This window comes from Pseudophryne corroboree, chromosome 3 (genome assembly GCF_028390025.1).
Source record: "Pseudophryne corroboree isolate aPseCor3 chromosome 3, aPseCor3.hap2, whole genome shotgun sequence".
NCBI classification, from domain to species: domain Eukaryota; kingdom Metazoa; phylum Chordata; class Amphibia; order Anura; family Myobatrachidae; genus Pseudophryne; species Pseudophryne corroboree.
Genome location: NC_086446.1, coordinates 768,706,309 through 768,728,328, shown reverse-complemented (window position 1 = coordinate 768,728,328; position 22,020 = coordinate 768,706,309). Strand labels below are relative to the sequence as shown.

The window sequence follows — 22,020 nt, the reverse complement described above, 5'->3', positions numbered from 1 at the left end:
AATCCAACTTGATACACAATGAGATTAGTTCAGACAATTGCTCAGGGATATCACGGGTTGCCAGTTCATCCTTGATCCGATCCAATCCGAAAGTCCATGCCAGAAGGCTGCTACCAGGGCTTGATTATTCCACTGACTCTCTGCGGCTAACGTCTGGAACTGGATGACATATTGGCCCATACTCCGGGTACCTTGACGAAGCTGAATAAGATGTGCAGAGGCTGATGTTGCACGACCCGGTTCGTCAAAGATGCGTCTGAAGGTTGACACAAATTCAGCGTAGTTGTTCATCAGAGGGTCAGCACGTTCCCACAGAGGAGACACTCAACTCAAGGCAGAACCAGGGAGCAGTGAAATAACGTAGGCAACCTTGGATCTTGGCCTGGGGAAATTATGTGATAATAATTCAAACTGGATTTCACATTGGTTAAGGAACCCGCGACATAGCTTCGGACTGCCATCATATTTTCTGGGCACGGGCAGGTGCAAGCGTGACACTGGAGCTGATGCAGCCGATGTAGAAGAATTCACAGCACTTGCAGGTGCTGGGGTAACTGGAACTGGAGAAGCAAGTACACTAGGCAGGGATTGTTGTAGTGTATCAATCCGGGAGGACATCCCTTGCAGGAACTGGAATATCTGCTGCTGCACAGCCTCTTGACCATCCAAGCGGGAGACCAGATTGTAAGGCCCCTGACCCCACACTCTGACCACCGTCCGAGTCCATCGGTCCTGAACTTACTGTCAGGTTCGGTTTGCTTGTGTCCCCGGAGGGGGCGCTAGTGGGTCAGTGGAGGTAGGGTGTAAGAAGTGAGGAGGCTGGATGAGGTTTCTGCGCATGTGCGCAATGAGGTTTTATTAAACAAAAAGTCAAACAGTAAGGCAGCAGGAATATTTGCAGAAATAAACAATAAGGAATGCAATGATAATGGTGCAGCGTGGAAGCTGAGAGTCTATGGAGGAAGTAGTATGACTGTGTAGTTGAATGATACACTGGTATGGAAACCAGAGTTGTTTTAAAACGTGGAGCTAGCAGAGATGGTGAAATAGATAGCAAACCTGGTAGCAGATGCAGGAGACTTGATGTAAAAGTTCACAGTGCAGATGGTAATGCACAGGCAGCTTGCAGGCTGATTCACAGGTGCGGTGATGGAATGCACCTGGAGAGAGAGTCTCTACTGCTGAGGGCTGGAGCACACTGTAGTTGTAGAAAGTGTGGAGCCAGGTAACAAACACAGGTATTGCTGGTGCTTGTAGTTCCACGGAAATACTACAAGGTAACCAGGAACACGGAGAACCAGGAAGGTAACCAGGAACACAGAGAAACAGGAGAGCAGATCCAGACACATGGGTCGCAGGAGTGACACAAAGTTCAGGAAAACCACAGGCTCACCCTGCAGCTTCTGATATACCCACTGGTCTGCAGGCATTGGCTGGAGTGGAACGAGGAGGTGCGGCCAAGCTCCGGATTGGCTGCCGCACTCAGACTGAGGGAAACTGTCATGGCGGTGCCCATGCCACGGCCCAGCGGGAACGCGGCACGCTCACACGCCCGCTGACAACAGGAGCGCGCCCAGGATGACATCTGGCGACAGGGAGACGGGTGACAGCAAAACGTAGGGACCCCGGACGGAGTCCGCACCGACGGACAGATGTAGCTGTGGTGAGTCGATTCCTGACACAAGTGAAGCATTTGTTCCTGTAGCCACAGGAGAAACATCCGATGTAACAACCTCAAGAGAGGCATCTGATCAGTTAACCCCAGAAGAAGTGTCTGAATTGCCAGCCTCTGGAGAGGCATCCAATATTCTGACCCCTGAAGGAGCATATGAGTCTCCAGTTCCAACAAAAACATCTGATTCAGCAAACCCAGAAGGGGTATCCAATATTCCAACCCCAGGAGGGGTAGCTTCACTTTTAGTCCTAGAACGGACATCTGATTTTTCTGGTTCTAATGAGATTCCTTGTACCACAAATTTGGACTCCTGTCAGTCTTTTCCTGAGCGTACCACCATGTTGGCTACCAGCATGGTCCAGGTCCAAAAATGGTCACCATGAACTGTCTCACCATGTATTACCAGTTCCATTCTAGATTTTAATTATTTAAATATCTCCAAACTCAGTCTGATTCCATCTGTGTATACACCAAAGGAATACCATCTACGTGTTGCAGTAAGGAGTTCCAGCTTGACATCCCTGAAATTTAATTTAACTTTCACAGCAAAATATCCAGTCCTTAGCTCCAGTAGAAGATGCAAGTACCTGAACCCAAGTGGAGGCTTTAAGCATCCTACCCCAGGACTGGGTTCCAAGTGATCTGTCAGTCCTCGCTAGGGACATCTGTCAATCAACTCCAGAGATGGCATCCTCCCCAAAGCCAGGAGACTCTCTGGTTGATATTAGTTTGTGTTCATCGTGTGTTTCAACTTCCAAATATACATCTGGTGCTCCAAAGTCTTTTAAATCAGACTCATCAAAAGTTAATACTCAAGAGGAAGTTCCTGGCTTTAGGGAAGGGTTTGTTTTATCCTTCTGAAATTTATTCAGGCACTGTTATTTACTTGTTCCTGCTGTATATGCTAAAGTCAAGAATAATTTGGGTGTTGACAATTTGAAATTAGCACAAGAGTCTCAATCTGAAGTTGTATCAATTGGTTCCTTTGTGTCATGCTTCTGGTCGTATTGCGACTTCTGAGACCTTGTCTGACGTTCAGTCCTCCAAGCATTTATTTGTTGCTCCAGCACCCATTGCAGTAGATGGAGATTTACCTCAGTTCCGTGCCTTAGCACCCCAATACCTCACTGATATTGAGTCAGGATCAATGGCCAATACTCCTGCCAATGCAGTTAAATATTTCTTCTATTCTTTAGAGGTAAAGCCTTGGATTGGGCTAATGCTCTTACTGAGTCCAAGGATGTGATTTTAAATGATCTCTCTGCTTTCAATAAAACAGTTCAACAGAAATTTGCTTCAAACTCAGCCTGTTTGAGACCATATGAGTGTTCTGCCCAATCTGCCAAGGATCCGCCTATTGCTAAGTCCTCCACGGCTTTGCTACCCAACAAGATCAGAGATCAGGCTTTACTACACCAGTGTATCAAAGACTTTCAAGTTGTCTAGAAGCAAGATATTTCAAAGTCAATACAAAGCCCTCAGACTATGGACTTGAAGGTTGTGTTCACTTCCTTGTCTCCACATTACAGTAACTTTTCTGAAAGTATTAATCCCCTGGGTTTATCATCCACTCAGCCTCCTGAATATTCATCCAGTGCTCAGTTCTCAGAGTCTTCACTTCCTGGACAAAATCAAGCTTTGTTGGATCAATACCTCAGGAATTTCAAGAGTAGAAACACTCTAATAACAGTTCACAGACAACAGTTTGTTTAAGAGTTGGCTATATTTCCCTTGACCTCACCTACGGTCCCTTGGGATATTCCAATTCCATCGATGTGCCATCTGAAATAGATTGATTTCTCTGAAGAAAAGAATCCAATACTCACTTTGGATCTAGATTCTGTTTCCAATAGTGAGCTTATTGATGAGGGTTTTATCCTTCCTAGCCATGTCTTCTCCAAGGAAAAGATTTCAAAATTAACAATGAAATCAACAGGTTCTCAGAAGAATGTTTTTCATGGATATCAATCGGGTTATCATGGATCTACAGTTTCAAGTACCAAGAATCCTTGTACCTCAGTTCTAAGAGAGAACTCTTATGCTGCTGACCCAATGGACTTCTCTGATGAAGAAAATTCGATTTATAGTGATGGTGAATGGTCTCTCACGCTCGGCATAAGTTGGGGTTCCGACAACCGAGTTTTGGCTGAAGGGACAGCTACCTGTGAGGAGAGTAAACGAGGTGGCTGAATGTAATTCCTCCTCATGGGGTGGAAGCCAAACTAAGTGTTAATGTTGGCAAGAGGGTGTAAAGAAAAGGAGGACTTCGTAGGAAGATAACTGTAGTTTTAATGAGTAATCAGGCTGTACACGAATATTGTAGCAATTGAAGAAACTGGAATAATTAGAGTCTATGGCCCTCATTCCGAGTTGTTCGCTCGGTAAATTTCATCGCATCGCAGCGATTTTCCGCTTAGTGCGCATGCGCAATGTCCGCACTGCGACTGCGCCAAGTAAATTTGCTATGAAGTTAGTATTTTTACTCACGGCTTTTTCATCGCTCAGGCGATCGTAGTGTGATTGACAGGAAATGGGTGTTACTGGGCGGAAACAGGCCGTTTTATGGGCGTGTGGGAAAAAACGCTACCGTTTCCGGAAAAAACGCGGGAGTGGCTGGAGAAACGGGGGAGTGTCTGGGCGAACGCTGGGTGTGTTTGTGACGTCAAACCAGGAACGACAAGCACTGAACTGATCGCAGATGCCGAGTAAGTCTGAAGCTACTCTGAAACTGCTAAGAAGTTTGTAATCGCAATATTGCAAATCTTTCGTTCGCAATTTTAAGATGCTAAGATTCACTCCCAGTAGGCGGCGGCTTAGCGTGAGCAACTCTGCTAAAATCGCCTTGCGAGCGAACAACTCGGAATGACCTCCTATGGTTAAATGACTTGAAGAGTGAAGCTGAAGAACTCCGGTAAAGATGAACTGAAGACGGTGTTTTATGATTAAAAGACGAGGCTGAAGGACTTGCACTTTGAAGAAATGAAGACTGTGGTTTGTGATTGAAAGACGAGGCTGAAGAACTTCGACTTTGAAGAAATGAAGACATCTGCGGGATCCGCCATTAGCACCTGGAGCTCCTCTACGACCTGGGACCCCGTGAGCGCTTCCACGAGTGGCAACATACTTAGACAGCATGACTGCAGCAGCGTTTAGGTAACCGATGGATGAGAGCAACCAGGACCAGGGAACCAGAAGTTACCTGGGAGCACAGAGCTGGAGAACCTTTCACAAGGAGGTAACATGAAGCACTGGCACTCTCCATCTAAACCATCCCCCTTTTGTAAAGGGAGAACACGCAGGATTGGCTGGACACAGATTGGGAACTTCATTGGTAATACTCTGGTCTCCAACATGGCTGCCCCCAGCACAGGAGACATACTTAGCTGGTAGCACACAGCTTTAGCCAACTTCTGTCTCTGACACACTATACTGTGTCACCACTAGAGGACCTTACCGCAGTGATCCCCTCCGCAGCGCCCGGCTCTCCAGACCCTCGGCCCTTGGCAGCCGCACATCCATCCAGTAGGACCCACCGCCAGCAGCTCCCTGCCGCCGCAGCTGCGCCATCCAGCGGGATGTTAACCCGCGGGAGCACCTGCCAGAGGTAAGGCTCCGGAGCCTGACACGATCCACTTGTTCTGATGACAAAGGTCTCGCTTCTGAAGAAGAAGATTGGGAAGACTATTAAAGGACTCCTGCTTGAGTGTATTCTTGCTCCACAATTAATTCAAGCTTTCAAGCCAAGTTTCCCAAGAAACCAAGAATTGTCCTGAAACCACTTTCAAAAGAAGGGGTACTGTCAGGATTCAGTGTGGTAAACACTTACCAGCCCACTGGGTGCGGGTGCTGGTCAGCTTTATGCCTCTCATGTCTCCCAAGCGTTCCTGTTTGTCTTCCGCTCCGGCATCCAGACGTGGAGATCCTGCTGGCTCCAATCTCTGGTTGCTGCCATCTTGGTGTGGGTCAGTTGACTGCAGACAGAGCATTCGGACAGCGCTACTGGACCAGCTGACCATGTCCACCAATGAGCAAGGAGAATAAAGTGTGCCTTCAGAAGCCCAGAAGGTGCCAGAGCAATGTTTGTAACCAGGCGTCCTGTGGCTCCAGTTACCAGTTCTCTGTGTGTAGCTGCCTTGCTGCTCACCTAGAATATTATCTGTGCACCAAGCTATTCCGGTTCCAGCCTGGATTTATGTGCTAAGCTATTACGGAGGACCTGCTGCCCACAAGGTAGGAAGCGGGTGCGCGTTGGGTTAATTATTTTTTGCACAGTATTGATTTTAGGGGGCAGTGTCAAAATAGAGGGACTGTCCGGTGGATATAGGTACAGGTAGGAGATATGCTATATATATATATATATATATATATATATATATATATATATATATATATATAGTGATATTTTTGGGGGTTATGATACCCAGGGATAGACAGTATCTGCACATTTTTCGGCCTGTTACTTAAAGAGAGTTAAGTAACAGTCTCCATCAGACAGATCAGCAATATTTATATCCATTCAAATTGTATTTCTAATTTCCTCTCAAATCAATAAAATTGCTCTATGTTTTTGTATTTAGAGAGACATTGGAGTTGGTAGTGTGGGGGACGTATATACCCACATGGCCACACCCACACAGTACTAGTCACACCTCCTATCCATCTTTTAGGCCCATCAGAAATTTCAGTCCCAACCCACGTGGGCCGTAACAGAGTCTGTGAAGGCACATGCATAGTAAAAAAATCCAAGGTGGCAAGAGAATAATGGAATTCACGTCAGTGTCATGACCATGAATGGAACGACTCCTTAATGGTGTACTCCAGTGTGTATTTTCAGAGATACTGTGCAACAGTATTTTTACCTCCCCTCTGAGGATCCAGGAGTTTCAGGGGCAAATGCAAGGAGCACGCACACTCAGTGGGGCAGTCCTGCTTTTTGGGCACTGTCCCACCCCTTGGCCACAGTGTCCCACATGGAATATCCATCTAGTACAAGGAGAAACGTTGTTCAGCCCAGCAGCTGCCGGAGTGCTGGGCTCACCCCCCAGCGTGATGAAAAAATAGGGTATCACAAACTAGCTCACATCCCTTTTGCACATGCCCAAGGTTTCCCGATGTCTTAAACCTCGGAGGCATGCTCTAACGGCCCCACTGCCACTGTGCAATACTGCCATTCGCAGCAAGCCGTATTAACAAGCCTTGTACCCGCCCTCTTCACTAGGAATGGATGCAGGTGGGCCCTCTCCTCTGCACGGCGCAGTATTTCCCGGCATTGTGCCGGATTCTACTGTGCATGTGCAGGTCTCCGGAAACATGGCGCCCGCCATGTTGCTACTACGCATGCGCGGTGGCCATTTTGGCTGCATTTTTTGCCGCGAGAGCAGCGCCCAATGCTGGCACCCTGGAAGGCTGAGTATTAAAATATGGGTGCAGTGTGTGCGGTGTGGGCCACCCTGGATCCAGGGGCCCATGTGCACCGCACACATTGCTTCCATTATAGAAACGCTCAGAGAAATTTGGGATTCTCCTGGACTTTTCAGTAAGGTATACAAGTATGTAAGATGCTCATATTTGTATTTCTCATACGTCCTAGAGGATGCTGGGGTCCACTTCATGACCATGGGGTATAGACGGTTCCGCAGGAGCCATGGGCACTCAAGACTTTTCAATGGGTGTGAACTGGCTCCTCCCTCTATGCCCCTCCTCCAGACCTCAGTTTTAGAAATGTGCCCAGGCAGACTGGATGCACTCTAAGGAGCTATACTGAGTTTCTCTGAAAAATACTTATGTTAGGTTTTTTATTTTCAGGGAGACCTGCTGGCAACAGACTCCCTGCTTCGTGGGACTGAGGGGGCAGAAGTAGAACCAACTTCCTGAAGAGTTTCATGGCTCTGCTTCTGGCTGACAGGACACCATTAGCTCCTGAAGGGAACTGAACGCTAGGTGTGCCTAGATGCTCACTTCCACAGCACGCCGTCACTGCCCTCACAGAGCCAGAAGTCAGGTGAGTAGAAGAAGATAGATCTTCTATCAAGCAAAGTGACGGTTGAGGTACAGTGCGGCTGGCGGGAGCGCAGCGCGCCATTCCTGCCCACACACACAGGCACTGCAGGGTGCAGGGCGCGGGGGGGGCGCCCTGGGCAGCAAAAACACCTCTATAAACTGGCAAGAAGGGGGCATAAGATGCCGCTGGCACAGCCCTACCCCCGCCAGTATAAATATTATTGAAGTTACGGAGTGAAAAAAACGCGCCATTTGGGGGGGTGGAGCTTCTTCCTCAGGCAGCCTGCACACTGCTCAGCGCCATTTCCTCTCTCTCCTCAGGCTGCAGAGACACCGCTGATCCTCTCCTCCACTTCTGACTACAAGTACAGGGTGCAATTAAGGGGGGGCACAAAGCGTTTGTGGTGCATTACAAGTGTGAATTACTGTGTAAAAGCGCTGTTGTCTGTGGGCATTCTGTGTTCACAGACATTACATACTGGCGCTGGGGTTGTGAACTGGCTGCTCCTATACTGTGTCCCTCTGACAGATTTTACTGTGGGTCTGTCCCCTTATAAGTCCCAATGTGTATGTGAGTGTGTGTAAGACATGTCTGAGGCAGAGAGTTCCTCCCCGGAGGAAGGCATTTTAGGGACACAGAGTTGTAATGTGGTGGCGCTGCCGGCACACCAAGAGCCTGCATGGGTGAAAGAAATATGTGACAGTATGCATCATATTAGCAGGAGGTTAGATAAGTCTGAATCTCAGGCTGAATGCTGGAGAAAATCTGTGGAAAATGTGATTTTTCAGGACTCAGTTCTTCCATCTGCAGGCGGCCCCTCTGGGTCACATAAGAGACCATTTGCGAATATTGGGGTCATTCAGAGTTGTTCGCTCGTTATTTTTTTCTCGCAACGGAGCAATTAGTCGCTAATGTGCATGCGCAATGTCCGCAGTGCGACTGCGCCAAGTAAATTTGCTATGCAGTTAGGTATTTTACTCAAGGCATTACGAGGTTTTTTTCTTCGTTATGGTGATCGTAATGTGATTGACAGGAAGTGGGTGTTTCTGGGCGGAAACTGACCGTTTTATGGGAGTGTGTGAAAAAACGCTACCGTTTCTGGGAAAAATGCGGGAGTGGCTGGAGAAACGGGGGAGTGTCTGGGCGAACGCTGGGTGTGTTTGTGACGTCAAACCAGGAACGAAACTGACTGAACTGATCGCAGATGCCGAGTAAGTGTGGAGCTACTCAGAAACTGCTAAGAAGTGTCTATTCGCAATTTTGAGAATCTTTCGTTCGCAATTTTGATAAGCTAAGATACACTCCCAGTAGGCGGCGGCTTAGCGTGTGCAAAGCTGCTAAAAGCAGCTGGCGAGCGAACAACTCGGAATGACCCCCATTGTGAATACTGATACCGACACGGACTCTGATTCTTGTGTCGACGATAGTGACTCTAGAGAAATAGATCATAAATTGGCAAAAAATATACAATATATGATTGTAGCTATAAGGGACGTGTTGGAAGTTACAGAAGCCACGCCTGTACCTTATTTATGTAAGGAAAAGAAATCCAAAGTCACGTTCCCTCCTTCCTACGAGCTAAATACTCTCTTTGAAGGGATGTGGGTGAATCCTGAGAAGAAATGTTATATTCCTAAGAGGATTCAGATAGCTTAGCCTTTCCCAGCCAAGGACCGGAAAAAATGGGAATCACCCCCTGTGTTAGACAGTGCACTATCCAGGTTGACAAAGAAGGTAATTCTCCCTGCACCTGGCAAGGCTTCACTAAAAGAGCCGGCTGACCGTAAGATGGAAACTACATTGAAATCCATTTATGTTGCCAATGGTACACTGCTCAGACCCACTATTGCCTGCATGTGGGTGAGTCGCGCTATTGAAAAATGGTCAGACAGCGTGTCATCAGAAATTGACACGATTGATAAAGATGAGATACTCCTTAAGTTAGGGAATATCAAAGACACTGCCGCCTACTTGCTAGAAGCAATGAAAGATATTGGACTCTTGAGTTCACAGGCCGCTACCATGACAGTATCGGCTAGGCGGGCAATGTGGATTAGCCAGTGGAACGCGGATGCAGATTCCAAAAGAAACATAGAGGCTCTCCCATATAAAGGTGAGGCCTTATTTGGCAATGGTCTGGATGCGTTAGTCTCAGCGGCTACCGCAGGTAAGTAGACGTTTTTGCCCTCTGCGCCTGCACCGGCAAAAAAGACCTATCACCCGCAAATGCAGTCCTTTCGGCCCAATAAATACAAAAAATCGAGATGTTCCCCATTCTTTGCAGGAATGGGAAGGGGAAAGAATCCCAGGAGCAGAAGTCTACCCCTACTTCTGCCAAATCTTCAGCATGACGCTGGAGCTCCCTTGGGGGAGGCCGCTCGGGGGTGGGGCACGTCTCAAACTGTTCGGCCAAGGTTGGATTCTGTCTGGCCTGGATTCCTGGGTATTGAAAATAGTATCCCAGGGATACAAGCTGGAGTTTCAAGACGTTCCCCCATGCCGATTTTTCAAATCAACCATGCCAGCTTCTCTTCAAGAAAGAGAAGCAGTAACAGCGGCAATCCAAAAATGATGTCAGGATCAGGTTATAGTCCTGGTACCTTTGCCACAACAAGGGGAGGGGTTTTATTCAAGCCTCTTTGTAGTTCCGAAGCCGGACGGCTCGGTCAGACCGATCCTAAACCTAAAAAATTTGAATCTCTACTTGAAACGGTTCAAGTTCAAGATGGAATCATGCCGGGCAGTGATTTCCAGTCTGGAGGAGTGGGACTACATGGTGGCGGTAGACATCAAGGATGCTTACCTGCATGTTCCCATTTATCCTCCTCACCAGGCCTATCTGAGATTTGCTGTTCAGGATTGCCATTACCAATTCCAGACATTACCTTTAGGTCTCTCCACGGCGTTGAGGGTATTCACCAAGGTGATGGTGGAGATGATGGTCCTCCTTCGTCAAAAAGGAGTCAATATAATTCCTTATATGGACAATCTCCTAATAAAGGCGAGATCCAGGGAGCAGTTGTTGCAAAACATCACACTCTCCCTGTCAATACTCCAACAACACGGTTGGATCATAAATTATCCAAAGTCACAATTGGAACCGACAACAAGATTGTCTTTTCTCGGGATGATTCTGGACACGGAAGTTCAGAGAGTATTTCTTCCGGTGGAATGGAAAAGGCTCTGGAAATCCAGAAAATGGTAAAACAGATATTGAAACCATCCGGTGTGTCGATCCATCAGTGCATTCGGTTGTTGGGGAAGATGGTGGCGGCCTACGAGGCTATACAGTTTGGCAGGTTCCATGCCAGAGTATTCCAGTGGGACCTGTTGGACAAGTGGTCGGTATCCCACCTTCACATGCACCAGAAGATAGTCCTGTTGTCAAAAGCCAGGATTTCACTCATGTGGTGGCTACACGGTCCGCACCTACTAGAGGGACGCAGGTTCGGCATTCAGGACTGGGTCCTGGTAACCACAGATGCAAGTCTCCGAGGCTGAGGAGCTGTCACTCAGGGGGAAAACTTCCAAGGAAAATGGTCAAGTCAGGAAGCCTGCCTTCACATAAACATGCTGGAATTGAGAGCCATTTACAAAGGCCTTCAACAAGTGGTACATCTTCAAGATCATCCCGTGCAGATCCAGTCGGACAATGTAACAGCAGTCGTGTACATAAACAGGCAGGGCGAAACGAAAAGCAGAGCGGCAATGGCAGAGGTGACAAAGATCCTCCTCTGGGCAGAAAGGCATGTAAGAGCCCTGTCAGTTTAATTCTGGGAGTGGACAACTGGGAAGCAGACTTCCTCAGCGGACACAATCTCCATCCAGGAGAGTGGGGCCTCCACCAAGAAGTCTTCGCAGAGGTGACAAGTCTTTGGGGAGTTCCTCAAGTAGACATGATGGCATCTCGTCTCAACAAGAAGCTTCAGAAATATTGTTCCAGGTCCAGAGACCCTCAAGCAATAGCAGTGGATGCGCTAGTGACCCAGTGGGTATTCCGGTCAGTGTATGTCTTCCCTCCACTTCCGCTGATCCCAAAAGTTCTCAGGATCCTAAGAAGAACAAGGGTTCGAGCAATCTTCATTGCCCCAGACTGGCCAAGACTTGGTACCCAGATCTTCAGGAGTTGCTCATAGAAGATCCTCAGCCTCTTCCTCTTTGCGAGGACCTGCTGCAGCAGGGGCCGTGCGTGTATCAGGACTTACCGCGGCTATGTTTGCGGCATGGCTGTTGAGCGCCAGATCCTAGCCCGAAAGGGTATTCCGAAAGAAGTAATTCCCACACTTATTCAGGCCAGTAAAAGAGTAACGTTGAAACATTACCACCGTATTTGGAGAATATATGTGTCTTGGTGTGAATCCAAGAAGGCTCCTACAGAAGAGTTTCTTTTGGGACGTTTTCTCCATTTTCTGCAGGCTGGTGCGGAGGCAGGCCTCCGATTGGGGTCAGTCAAGGTCCAGATTTCGGCCTTGTCAGTATTCTTCCAAAAACAATTGGCCTCTCTTCCAGAGGTTCAGGCCTTTGTGAAAGGGGTTCTGCACATCCAGCCTCCATTTGTGCCTCCAGTGGCACCATGGGACCTTAATGTGGTGTTGCAGTTCCTTCAATTGGATTGGTTTGAGCCTCTACAAGAGATAGAGTTGAAGTTTCTCACTTGGAAAGTAGTGATGCTTTTGGCATTGGCATCCGCACGGCGGGTGTCTGAATTGGGGGCCTTGTCTCACAAGAGCCCTTACCTGATCTTCCATGAAGATAGGGCATACTTGAGAACTCGTCAACATTTTCTTCCAAAGGTGGTTTCTTCTTTCCACATAAATCAACCTATTGTGGTGCCAGTAGTTACTGACACGTTCACTGCATCAAAGTCTCTAGATGTGGTTAGAGCTTTGAAGATTTATGTCGCTAGAACAGCTCGAATTCGGAAAACAGAGTCTTTGTTTGTCCTGTATGCTCCCAACAAGATTGGGTGTCCTGCTTCCAAGCAGACTATTGCGCATTGGATCAGAGGTATGATTCAGCAAGCTCATACTACGGCTGAATTGCCGTTACCGACATTGGTGAAGGCCCATTCCACTAGGAAGGTGGGCTCATCCTGGGCGGCTGCTCGGGGGGGTCTCGGCATTACAACTTTGCCGAGCAGCTACTTGGTCGGGGTCAAACACATTTGCAAAATTCTACAAGTTTGACACCTTGGCTGATGAAGACCTCAAGTTTGGTCAATCGGTGCTGAAGGGTCATCCACACTCTTCCGCCCATACTGGAGCTTTGGTATAAACCCCATGGTCATGAAGTGGACCCCAGCATTCTCTAGGACGTATGAGAAAACAGGATTTTAATACCTACCGGTAAATTATTTTCTCCTAGTCTGTAGAGGATGCTGGGCGCCCGTCCCAGTGCGTACTTTACCTGCAGTTTAGTTATACACAAGTTGTGTTATGTTAGTTTCAGCTTGTTGCTGCAATTGGCTCATGCCTGTTGGCGTGTGTTATGTTGATTGCCACGTGTGCGGCATGGTTGAGGTGTGAGCTGGTATGTATCTCACCACTAGTTCAGTAATTCCTTTCCTCGAAATGTCCGTATCCCTGGGCAGTTCCTATAAATGGTCTGGAGGAGGAGCATAGAGGGAGGAGCCAGTTCACACCCATTGAAAAGTCTTGAGAGTGCCCATGGCTCCTGCGGAACCGTCTATACCCCATGGTCATGAAATGGACCCCAGCATCCTCTACGGACTAGGAGAAAAGGATTTACCGGCAGGTATTAAATCCTGTTATCAGCTGCCTGCTTACAATTTCAATTCTCAAAAAAAAAATAATAAAAAAATAATAATAATATATATATATATATATATATATATATATATATATATATATATATAATAATCAGAATAAAAATGGATAGCAAGAATTGTATTCCAGATGCTGGAAGAGAGGATTTTTTGGTACAATTATTCACTAATGGAAGATAAGGATATTTCAAAGCTTTAACTCTATAGCACTGACTGCAACTGACTGGAAATCAGGGACATTTAACACGTCACAAGGTCCCTTCAGCCCCTCCGATATAGAACCAACCTTTAACAAACGGTACCGTGCAAGAAGTTATTTGTTTCTGCATGAAACAAACACAAACTCACTGTGTCCTCATTATTGGAGCCATGTTGCTGGTGACTACTTCACATTCAAGACACTTTGGTCTCCTCCATAATGGCCGCATCACAGCTTCACAGCTCGTTAAAAGTTTCGCTCTCTAGTGGGTAAATGCTCATTGGCAGCTCTGTTATAACAAAGCAGAGGGCGGTGCAAGCTTTGTAAGCATCGACCAATCAAAGTGAGAACTATTTCATTGACATCAATACTAACAAATCACCGACGTGTATGATACGGCCATTACGAAGAGGTTTTCGAATAATGCAATTAGCTGGTATACGGAGGCGGGGCAGTAAACAGCCAATTGGCGAGGGGAGTCCTGTGATTGGCTGAGGCGGGGAGTTTGAATGTTGCGGTTGAGCTGTGCGGTCAGGAGCAGGGAGAGTTGTCTGGCTGACGTTGCGGGATCGCGGATCCGGGAAGACGGTAGGTATGATGTGTGGGTTGGTTCTGGTGATACGTCAGGTGCGCCGGCCGGTGTCCGTGCAGGTCCTCTGCTGCTGCTGGGATACAGGCTGTGTGGGCGGACATGAGGGAGCTGGGGCACAAGGGGAGAGGGAGCCGGGCACAGGTGGTATAGGGTGCTGGGGCACAGGGAGAGAGGGTGCGGAGCTGGGGCGCAAGGGATGAGGGGGGTGCAAGGGGTGAGGGAGCTGGGGAATAGGGGGTTAGGGATTTGGGGCGCAGAGGGAGAGGGTGCTGGGGCTCAAGGGGAGAGGGTGCTGGGGCTCAAGGGGAGAGGGTGCTGGAGCGCAGGGGGAGAGTGCAGTGCTGGGGCGCAGGGGATGAGGGGGTGCCAGGGGTGAGGGATTTGGGGCACAGGGGGTGAGGGATTTGGGGCGCAGGGGGAGAGTGCAGTGCTGGGGCGCAGGGGGAGAGTGCAGTGCTGGGGCGCAGGGGTAGACGGTGCTGGGGCGCAGGGGGAGAGTGCAGTGCTGGGGCGCAGGGGTAGACGGTGCTGGGGCGCAGGGGGAGAGTGCAGTGCTGGGGCGCAGGGGTAGACGGTGCTGGGGCGCAAGGGGTAGAGTGCAGTGCTGGGGCGCAGGGGTAGAGTGCAGTGCTGGGGCGCAGGGATAGACGGTGCTGGGGCGCAGGGGGAGAGTGCAGTGCTTGGGCGCAGGGGGAGAGGGTGCTGGGGGAGAGGGTGCTGGGGCGCAGGGGTAGACGGTGCTGGGGCGCAGGGGGAGAGTGCGGTGCTTGGGCGCAGGGGTATAGGTTGCTGGGGCGCAGGGGGAGAGGGTGCTGGGGCGCAGGGGTATAGGTTGCTGGTGCCCAGGGGTTTTTGGACGACACCAAAAAAAAAAGTAAAACAAAACCTTGTTCATGTTGACCTAATGATTGTCGACCTATTTCAGCTGTCGACCAATAGTGGTCGATCTAATGCATGTCTACCCTATGACCCCTACCCATACACATTACCACTGGGCATGTCACTGGCATTAATCATTGTGAATAAAAGCGCTAGTTGTTTAGTATAATAGGTGTGTAAGAAGTCGCTGTGCCTGTAGTCAGGTATAATAAGTTCTGTGTTTTTATTTTTTAAACCATTTGGTGTAAGCCTGCCGCCCTGTGCTGAACATGTGATTTAGAAGTCTAAAGTGAATTTCTGTTTTCTTGATACTTACAATGGACACTCCCTATTCCAGGTTTGTACCTTTGAAAACATGGGAATAACAGATTCCAGAATGCAGACTACTCCGTCACGTCCTCTGCGAAACCTCCATCTGTCACACGTGACTGACCCCCGCTCTCCTACAGCAGGAATCGCCAGGACGCCCATTGAGGTGGGTGTGGTAGGCTCCTTATAGAAATAATTCTCTAGGTGGGAGAACATTGGCCAAACTAAGGATGGTGAAGTCTAGATTGCAGTTCTATGTGTCCCGAGTGCCACCTGTTCTGGCAGCTCCCTGGAAGCCTGCTCTGACGGCATGTTCACTGATCCTGTCTAGTTGGGAGTTCTCTATACAGCCGAATGAGATGGAACACTGGCCCCCGAGTAACTAATTTTCTCTGACGTCCTAGTGGATATTGGGGTCTTGTGCTTTAGTACCATCGGGGGTCCACTGGAGCTTGGCACTTTAAAGCTTTTAGTGTGTGCTGGCTCCTCCCCTCTATGCCCCTCCTACCAGACTCTGTCCCCGGTGCAGTTTTGGCGGCAAGTCATGTGGCGGTTACAGGCCCGGAGCTGCGGTACCTGCCACGGACAAACTGGCCCGCAGTGCTCACTGTCTTAAAAGGCTTTTGTGTGTACTGTAACAACGCATGCTTTACTGTTTTGTATGTGACCATTATAATCTGTATTAGGGACTGTGGGGCTTCCCAGAGCGGGACCAGCAGCGGGAAGGCGCCATTTCCTCCTGCTGCGGATCTTAATGGCTGCATGCACGCTGCTCCTCCGGGACCCATGCTGCTACGGATTGTTAACTGGTAGCAGGGGGTCATAGCAAGGGGGGAGCGCACACTAGTATCAGGTCATACACCTAATTCAACACATTGTGCTGCTGTGTTCTGTGTGCTGGTGCCCGCTCCTCAGTGTCACTCCAGGAGCTCTCTAGGGTCTGTGTGGGGTGTTGGTTAGTGGGCTGTTGGTGTATTACTTCTGTATATGATGTCTGTTGACATGTGTGCTGCTTGCAAGTCTACCCCCTCTGCAGCGGGGTCACTCATTTGTGAGCAATGTGCCTTATCTGCACAGGGACCCAGCTCACAGGCACCTGACTGGTTAGATAGCTTTAAAAGCATGATTGAGAATGTAAATTCAGAATTAGCTGTAGGTAAAAGTATTAAAACTCTATTGATTGTGTGGCTAAAGCAGCAGATGCCAAGAAGGCTTCTCAGCCCCCTCTAGTGGTGTCACATAAACGCTCACTGCCACAGGTGCTCCAGTCTGATTCTGATCAACCTGATGTGGCTGATAGTGTTCACGCTAGGCAGTTTTAGCAGGGCGCCGCGCCCTGCCCGATTTTTTTATTTTTTATATTTTTAAGTTCAAAATCCGCCCTGCTAAAACTGCCGCCCGCTTCCTTCCCTCACAGCGTGTAAAGATGTTGTGCGCATCTGCACAGCATCCATTCACGCTAAGAGAGTGTTTGGGGGAAGCTCAGCACCTCCGTAGGTGCTGGGCACGCCCCCAACAGTGCTGCCGCCGGCTGCCCAAGCCCCCTTTTATTACCCGCAATGACCCCGCACCCCTATTTTGCATGGCCGCGCTCATGCTAGTGCCCCTCTAGATCCGTAAGCGCTCTGTCAGCGGTATTCATTCCGGAAGTGGACAACTGGGAAGCAGACTTCCTCAGCAGACACGATCTCCATCCAGGAGAGTGGGGACTTCCTCAAATAGACATGATGGCGTCACGCCTCAATAAGAAGCTTCGGAGGTATTGTGCCAGGTCAAGGCAGTATCGGTGGACGCTCTCATGACACTATGGGTGTTTCAGTCGGTCTATGTGTTCCCTCTTCTTCCTCTCATCTCAAAGATACTGATAATCATAAGGCGAAAAAGATTGCAGACAATACTCATTGTTCCAGATTGGCCACGAAGGGCCTGATATTCAGATCTTCAGGAGCTGCTCACGGAAGATCCATGGCCGCTTCCTTTCAGGGAGGACCTGTTACAGCAGGGACCCTGCGTGTTCCAAGACTTACCGCAGTTACGTTTGACGGCATGGCAGTTGAACACCAAATCCTAGACTGGAGTGGATATGGGCCTAAAGTTAGGCACCATTAAGGTACAGATTTTGGCCATTTCTATATTCTTCCAGAAAGAATTGGCTTCTCTCCCAGAAGTCCAGACTTTTGTAAAGGGAGTGCTGCACATCCAGCCTCCTTTTGTGCCCCCAGTGGCACCATGGGACCTTAACGTGGTGTTACAGTTCCTAAAATCTCACTGGTTTGAGCCTCTTCAAACTGTTGAGTTAAAATTTCTCACTTGGAAAGTGGTCATGTTGTTGGCCTTGGCATCTGCAAGGCGGGTGTCCGAATTGGCGGCCTTGTCTCATAAGAGCCCCTATCTCATTTTCCATGTGGATAGAGCAGAGTTTTTGCCTAAGGTGGTGTCATCGTTTCATATGAACCAACCTATTGTGGTGCCTGTGGCTACGGGAGATTTGGAGGATTCCAAATCCCTTGATGTAGTCAGGGCCTTAAAAATTTATGTAGCCAGGACGGCTCGAATTAGGAAAACAGAAGCTCTGTTTGTCCTGTATGCAGCCAACAAGGTTGGTGCTCCTGCTTCTAAGCAGACTATTGCTCGCTGGATCTGTAACACGATTCAGCAGGCTCATTCTATGGCTGGATTGCTGGTACCAAATTCGGTAAAGGCCCATTCCACTAGGTTTGCTTGCTTCCACCCCACCATGTGTTTTTTTTTTTTTTCCTGTAATGTTTACCTCCACTGATTGCACACCTTTCCATTGTGCCCTACATGCAGGGTACATCATTCTACTACATAAGCGTCAGTCTTCTCATATATGAACTTGGCCCTTGTATGGCTCACCTCCCACTGTGTAACCTTCAAAGTGCGCCCAACATGGCTGCCCCATATGGGTACACTTGTGGATGGTATGAAAAATACATAGGCCTGAAGGTTTTGATGGAACCCTACTCTGAACGGTCGGACTCTGAAATCACTCCCATTTCTCTGACGTCCTAGTGGATGCTGGGACTCCGTAAGGACCATGGGGAATAGCGGCTCCGCAGGAGACAGGGCACAATAATAAAAGCTTTAGGATCAGGTGGTGTGCACTGGCTCCTCCCCCTATGACCCTCCTCCAAGCCTCAGTTAGATTTTTGTGCCCGGCCGAGAAGGGTGCAATCTAGGTGGCTCTCCTGAGCTGCTTAGAATAAAAGTTTATTTAGGTTTTGTTATTTTCAGTGAGTCCTGCTGGCAACAGGCTCACTGCATCGTGGGACTAAGGGGAGAAGAAGCGAACTCACCTGCGTGCAGAGTGGATTGGGCTTCTTAGGCTACTGGACATTAGCTCCAGAGGGACGATCACAGGTACAGCCTGGATGGGTCACCGGAGCCGCGCCGCCGTCCCCCTTACAGAGCCAGAAGAGACGAAGAGGTCCGGTGAAATCGGCGGCAGAAGACGATCCTGTCTTCAGACTAAGGTAGCGCACAGCACCGCAGCTGTGCGCCATTGCTCTCAGCACACTTCACACTCCGGTCACTGAGGGTGCAGGGCGCTGGGGGGGAGCGCCCTGAGACGCAATATAACAGATAATACCTTAGGTGGCAAAAGAATACATCACATATAGCTCCTGGGCTATATGGATGTATTTTAACCCCTGCCATTTTTACACAAAAGAGCGGGAGATAGGCTCCGCCCCTTCACGACGTCCTTATCTCCTCAGCACACAAGCGCCATTTTCCCTCACAGCTCCGCTGGAAGGACGGCTCCCTGACTCTCCCCTGCAGACCTGCTACAGAATCAGGGTAAAAAAGAGAAGGGGGGGCACGTTTGGCAGCAAATAACAATATAAAACAGCAGCTATAAGGGAATAACACTTATATAAGGCTATATATATATATATATATATATATATATATATATATATATATATATATATATATATATATATATATATATATATAATATAGCGCTGGGTGTGTGCTGGCAGACTCTCCCTCTGTCTCTCCAAAGATGTCACCCCCTAGGGAGTCGACTCCTGACTGGATGATTGTATTTAAACAATTAAGTGATAATGTCAGCACTTTGCAAAAAACTGTTGACGACATGAGACAGCCGGCAAATCAATTAGTGCCTGTCCAGGCGTCTCAGACACCGCCAGGGGCCCTAAAACGCCCGTTACCTCAGTGGGTCGACACAGACCCAGACACAGATACTGAGTCTAGTGTCGACGGTGACGAGACAAACCTAATGTCCAGTAGGGCCACACGTTACATGATCACGGCAATGAAGGAGGCATTGAACATTTCTGACACTACAAGTACCACAAAGAAGGGTATTATGTGGGGTGTGAAAAAACTACCAATAGTTTTTCCTGAGTCAGATGAATTAAATGAGGTGTGTGATAAAGCGTGGGTTTCCCCCGATAAAAAAACTGCTAATTTCTAATAAATTATTAGCACTATATCCTTTCCCGCCAGAGGTTAGGGCGCGTTGGGAAACACCCCCTAGGGTAGATAAGGCGCTCACACGTTTATCTAAACAAGTAGCGTTACCGTCTCCTGATACGGCCACCCTCAAAGAACCAGCTGATAGAAGGCTGGAAAATATCCTAAAAAGTATATACACACATACTGGTGTTATACTGCGACCAGCAATCGCCTCAGGCTGGATGTGCAGTGCTGGAGTCGCATGGTCGGATTCCCTGACTGAAAATATTGATACCCTGGATAGGGACAATATTTTGTTAACTATAGAGCATTTGAAGGATGCATTGCTATATATGCGTGATGCACAGAGGGATATTTGCACCCTGGCATCAAGAGTAAGTGCTATGTCCATCTCTGCCAGAAGAGCGTTATGGACGCGACAGTGGTCAGGGGATGCGGATTCCAAACGACATATGGAAGTATTGCCGTATAAAGGGGAGGAGTTATTTGGGGCTGGTCTATCGGACCTGGGGCCACGGCAACGGCTGGAAAGTCCACCTTTTTACCCCAGGTCACTTCACATCAGCAGAAAAAGACACCGTCTTTTCAAACTCAGTCCTTTCGTTCCCATAAGTACAAACGAGCAAAAGGCCACTCCTTTCTGCCCCGGGGCAGAGGAAGAGGAAAAAGACTGCACCATGCAGCCGCTTCCCAGGAGCAGAAGCCCTCCCCTGCTTCTGCCAAGTCTTCAGCATGACGCTGGGGCTTTACAAGCAGACTCAGACATGGTGGGGGCCCGTCTCAAGAATTTCAACGCGCAGTGGGCTCACTCGCAAGTGGACCCCTGGATTCTACAGGTAGTATCGCAGGGGTACAAACTGGAATTCGAGGCGTTTCCCCCTCGCCGGTTCCTGAAGTCTGCTTTACCAAAGTCTCCCTCCGACAGGGAGGCAGTTTTGGAAGCCATTCACAAGCTGTATTCCCAGCAGGTGATAATCAAGGTACCCCTCCTACAACAGGGAAAGGGGTATTATTCCACGCTGTTTGTGGTACCGAAGCCGGACGGCTCGGTGAGACCTATTTTAAATCTGAAATCCTTGAACACTTACATAAAAAGGTTCAAATTCAAGATGGAGTCACTCAGAGCGGTGATAGCGAACCTGGAAGAAGGGGACTATATGGTGTCTCTGGACATCAAAGATGCTTATCTCCATGTCCCAATCTACCCTTCTCACCAAGGGTACCTCAGGTTTGTAGTACAAAACTGTCATCAGTTTCAGACGCTGCCGTTTGGATTGTCCACGGCACCTCGGGTCTTTACCAAGGTAATGGCTGAAATGATGATTCTTCTGCGAAGAAAAGGCATCTTAATTATCCCTTACTTGGACGATCTCCTGATAAGGGCAAGGTCCAGGGAACAGTTAGAAGTCGGAGTGGCACTATCTCAGGTAGTGTTACGTCAGCACGGGTGGATTTTAAATATTCCAAAATCGCAGCTGATTCCAACGACACGTCTACTGTTCCTAGGAATGATTCTGGACACAGTCCAGAAGAAGGTGTTTCTCCCGGAGGAGAAGGCCAGGGAGTTATCCGTGCTAGTCAGGAACCTCCTAAAACCAGGCCAGGTGTCAGTGCATCAGTGCACGAGGGTCCTGGGAAAAATGGTGGCTTATTACGAAGCGATTCCATTCGGAAGATTCCATGCAAGAACGTTTCAGTGGGATCTACTGGACAAATGGTCCGGATCGCATCTTCAGATGCATCAGCGGATAACCCTGTCGCCAAGGACAAGGGTGTCTCTTCTGTGGTGGCTGCAGAGTGCTCATCTACTAGAGGGCCGCAGATTTGGCATTCAGGATTGGATCCTGGTGACCACGGATGCCAGCCTGAGAGGCTGGGGAGCAGTCACACAGGGAAGGAATTTCCAGGGCTTGTGGTCAAGCATGGAAACATGTCTTCATATAAACATTCTGGAACTAAGGGCCATTTACAATGCCCTAAGTCAAGCAAAACCTCTGCTTCAGGGTCAGGCGGTGTTGATCCAATCGGACAACATCACGTCAGTCGCCCACGTAAACGGACAGGGCGGCACGAGAAGCAGGAGGGCAATGGCAGAAGCTGCAAGGATTCTTCGCTG

At 48.8% G+C, this 22,020-nt stretch overlaps 1 protein-coding gene across 1 annotated transcript in view; it reads left to right on the top strand.

The window, feature by feature from the left end:
* Positions 1–14,090: 14,090 nt before the first annotated feature.
* The window catches only part of CDCA3 (cell division cycle associated 3), a 30,663-nt gene continuing 22,733 nt past the window's right edge, over positions 14,091–22,020 (top strand). Inside the window, exons 1-2 of the mRNA XM_063962474.1 lie at positions 14,091–14,248; positions 15,469–15,606. Of these exons, the coding sequence (XP_063818544.1) occupies positions 15,487–15,606 (120 nt within the window). The 5' untranslated portion in view covers positions 14,091–14,248; positions 15,469–15,486. The remainder of the gene's footprint in view (positions 14,249–15,468; positions 15,607–22,020) is intronic.